This window comes from Rattus norvegicus, chromosome 6 (assembly GCF_036323735.1).
Source record: "Rattus norvegicus strain BN/NHsdMcwi chromosome 6, GRCr8, whole genome shotgun sequence".
Taxonomy (NCBI): domain Eukaryota; kingdom Metazoa; phylum Chordata; class Mammalia; order Rodentia; family Muridae; genus Rattus; species Rattus norvegicus.
In genome coordinates this window covers 140,299,966-140,304,163 of record NC_086024.1, presented here as the reverse complement: position 1 = coordinate 140,304,163, position 4,198 = coordinate 140,299,966, and the positions used below count along the sequence as shown (strand labels likewise).

At 36.7% G+C, this 4,198-nt stretch overlaps 1 gene segment (V, D, J or C); it reads left to right on the top strand.

Annotated features, from left to right (window-relative positions):
• Positions 1-332: 332 nt before the first annotated feature.
• On the top strand, positions 333-1,308 carry LOC134479201 (Ig heavy chain V region M167-like). The segment is given in 3 exon segments: positions 333-436; positions 583-919; positions 1,302-1,308. Coding segments are annotated over 3 exon segments (390 nt in total).
• The last annotated feature ends 2,890 nt before the right edge of the window (positions 1,309-4,198 follow it).

Below are 4,198 nucleotides of genomic sequence, written 5' to 3'. Positions count from 1 at the left end.
AGAATTACTCAAGTTAATAAAGAAAAAATACATACATTAAAAAAAGAAATGCAATGTCAATACTATTGGAGCTACAAAGAAAAGAAACACATCTTGTTACTTTGAAGGTAAACTTGCTAAATAACAATAAAATATTGAAGTGTTATCACATACATATTATAAACAATTTTGTAAGATTATTAGTGATAGCTATCTCGTTCACTATATCCTTGCATTTTGTAATAATAACTTCATCTCCATAGCCTCAACCCTAGAGCTGATGATATAGCAGAAAAACATGCAAATTATGCCTCCCTCAGCATATGAAAATAAGACCAGTACAGTAGGATTTAGTCCTAAGTTCCACAATCTTCACATTCAGATATCAGCACTTTGCATAGAACTGTCACTATGAAGTTGTGTCTAAACTGGATTTTTCTTGTAACACTTTTAAATGGTAATTTATGGGGAAGAATAGTCTCTCTCTCTCTCTCTCTCTCTCTCTCTCTCTCTCTCTCTGTGTGTGTGTGTGTGTGTGTGTGTGTGTGTGTGTGTGTAATAGGGACAGTAGATGTGTGTGACCAGGATTCTCTACTATTGCAGGTATCCACTGTGAGGTGAAGCTGTTGGAATCTGGAGGAGGTTTGGTGCAGTCTGGGGCTTCCCTCAGACTCTCCTGTGTAGCTTCTGGATTCACCTTTAGTGATTTCTTCATGGACTGGGTCCGACAGGCTCCAGGGAAAGGACTGGAGTGGATTGCAGCAAGTAGAAACAAAGCTAGGGATTATTCAGCAGTGTACAGTGCATCCGTGAATGGAAGGTTCACCATCTCAAGGGATATTTCCCAAAGCATCCTCTATCTTCAGATGAACACCCTGAAAGCTGAAGACACTGCTACATATTACTGTGTAAGAAATGCACACAGTGAGAAGTCTTCAATGTTAGCCCAGACAAAAACTTCCCTACAGTGTTACTCAATGTCAGCAGGGGGAACATATGACCAAAGGAAAAGACAGTGCATTGCCTCACCGGTGTTTTTTTTTTTTTTTTGTTTTGTTTTTTTAAATCTGGAAAATTCTCTGGACCGTATAATGTATCTACCACAGAAGTTTTTGAAGTGGAAAGTGGAAACTGAAGAAAATGTTTCAGTCGTGAGCAACTGCAATATGTGTAAAAATTTCCTTTGGCCTAAGTGAAATTTTGGAGAGACAGTGCAAATTATAAAAACAGAGATATGTTTTTTCCCCATTGAATATTTTATTTAGATATATTTCTCTGCAAATTTTTGTGTAACAACTTAAAGTGTTGAATTTTTACCTTAGGTTGTAGTTCCAAGTTTCCTTTGAGAAAAACATCGCATTAATTTTAAGACAAGCATTTGGTATTTAAAAAAAAAGATTATTTCAGTAAGGTCATTCTCACATGTAAAGCTTATTTGTATGATATAACTATTACATTAAATACAATGTAAGCTGGGATTTATTTGCACAATTTGAGTCACTATTGAAAAAGAATTTTCAGGGGTTGGGGATTTAGCTCAGTGGTAGACCGCTTACCTAGGAAGCGCAAGGCCCTGGGTTCGGTCCCCAGCTCCGAAAAAAAGAACCAAAAAAAAAAAAAAAAAAAGAAAAAGAATTTTCAGATCTTGCCCCACATTTGTCCCAAATATATATATATATATATATATATATATATATATATATATATATGTATGTATGTATAATATATATATATATATATATATATATATATATATATATATATATATATATATATATTGCCAACAAACTAGATAAGATAGATGAAGCAAAGAAGTGCAGGCTGACAGGAACCGGATGGAGATCTCTCCTGAGAGACACAGCCGGAATATAGCAAATCCATAGGCGAATGCCAGCAGCAAATCACTGAACTTAGTCGGGACCTTTGTTGAAGGATTCAGAGAAAGGATTGAAAGAGCTTGAAGGGGCTTGAGACCCCATATGAACAACAATGCGAACCAACCAGAGCTCCCAGGGACTAAGGCACTACCCAAATACTATATACATGGACTGACCCTGGGCTGCAGCTGCATAAGTAGCCATGAATAGCCTAGGAAGTGTACCAGTGGAAGGGGAAGCTCTTGGTCCTGCCAAGGCTAGACACCCTCCCCCAGTGAATGGGATTCTTATGGGTAGGGCAGCAATGGGGGGAGGATTGGGAGGGGAACACCCATGTAGTAGGGGAGCAGAAGGGTTTAGGGGGATGTTGGCATGGAAAATGTGAAAGGTAATAACATTTGAAATGTAAATAAGAAATGCCCAATTAAATAAACATGAAAAAAAGAAAAAGAATTTTCTACCCTTCTACACTAATCCATTTTGTATTATACGTAGTACAATACAGTATTCCTAAAGCGTAATTTTATGATGGGCTTTCTTACAGAAACATTGACAAAATAAATACTGTAACATTTTTACATAATTAAATAAGAATATTCCTTTTAAAAGTATTCTTCAGGGTTGGGGATTTAGCTCTGTGGTAGAGCACTTGCCTAGCAAGCACAAGGCCCTGGGTTCGGTCCCTTGCTCTGAAAAAAAAAAAAAAAGAAAGAAAGAAAGAAAAAAAGTATCCTTCCTCCTTTATTAGTTTAAAATCCTGAAATCACTTTACTTTACAATTTAATCCAAATAATATTTCTTTGAACTGATTTCTGTAACAGTTGAATTTATTTTCCTCACTGCATTTGTGTGAATAAGTGTTTCTTTCTCTAATGATCATCCACAGCATTTCAAATTTTCTGCCAGTAGCCATTCTTACTGATGTGAGCTACTACCTCAAACAGGTTTTAATTTAAATTAGCATAATATCTAAGGATATTGAGCACACGTTGCCTTTGATTTCTTTAGAAAGCCTTGCTTCCCTTCTGTCCTTCAAACTTTCTGACACTTACATTCTTCCTGCCTCCTCTGTAGAGTTCTCAGGTAAGACTTACTATTGCAAGTGTCTCAATCTCTGCACATAGTGTAATCATGGCTGGCTGACATTGTTCCCCATCTAGTAAATGAAAAGATTTTCTGATGACATCTGAACAATTACATTAACAAAACATAATTTTGTAATAATAATTTCACTCTCCACATCTTCAACCCTAGAGCTGATGATATAGCAGGAAGACACACAAATTAGGCCTCCCTTAGTACAAGAAAACCAGCCCAGATTGACTCTTGCAGTGAGATCCATCCAAAATTCTACAGTCTTCACATTCAGAGATCAGCACTCAGCGCAGACCTGTCACTATGAAGAGTTACTCTCTCTCTCTCTCTCTCTCTCTCTCTCTCTCTCTCTCTCTCTCTCTCTGTGTGTGTGTGTGTGTGTGTGTGTGTGTGTGTGTGTGTGACAGAGACAGTAGGTGTGTGTGACCAAGATTCTCTATTATTGCAGGTATCCAATGTGAGTTGAAGCTGGTGGTATCTGGAGGAGATTTGGTGCAGCCTGGGGGTCCTCTCAGACTATCTATTAATCTTGTAGATTCACCTTCAGTGATTTCTACATGGAGTGTGTCTGTCAAGATACAGGGAAATAATTGGAAAAGATTGCTGCAAGTGGAAACAAAGATAATGATTATTCAATAGAACACAGTGCATCTCTGACGGGTCAGTTCACTATCTCCAGAAATATTTTGCAAAACATCTTCTACCTTCAGATGAACAATCTACCTTCAGATGAACAACCTATAGGCAGATCTTATGGAGGCATTTTCTCAATTAACATTCTTTTTTCTCAAATCATGATAGACTGTGTTAATTTCATAAAATGCTAGCCAGGAAATTGGTATTCTTCTCAATATTTGAATGATCTTTATTTCTAAAATCTGAATAGGAAGCATGCACAGATTCTAATATTTGATAAGCATTATAATTGGTTATTTTTCTTGTTTGGTTCTATTGTAATAACAACTTATACTTAAGTAAATTATGTGAAGAAAAGGTTTCTTTCATCTTAAAGATTATAGTTCATTATTGAGAGAATCCAAGGCAGGAGTACTTACAGGGTATGAAGGCAAGAACTGAAGCAGAGACCATAAATGAATACTGCTTACACTGGCTAACTCAGATTGCTTTCTAATAGAGACAATTTTCTAGTGGCTATGGATGGAACAACTCAGAGTGAGATGTATTCAATTACACAAATATCTATTAAGAAAAATCCTCACAGAAGAGGTATAGGCAGTTCTTCGGTT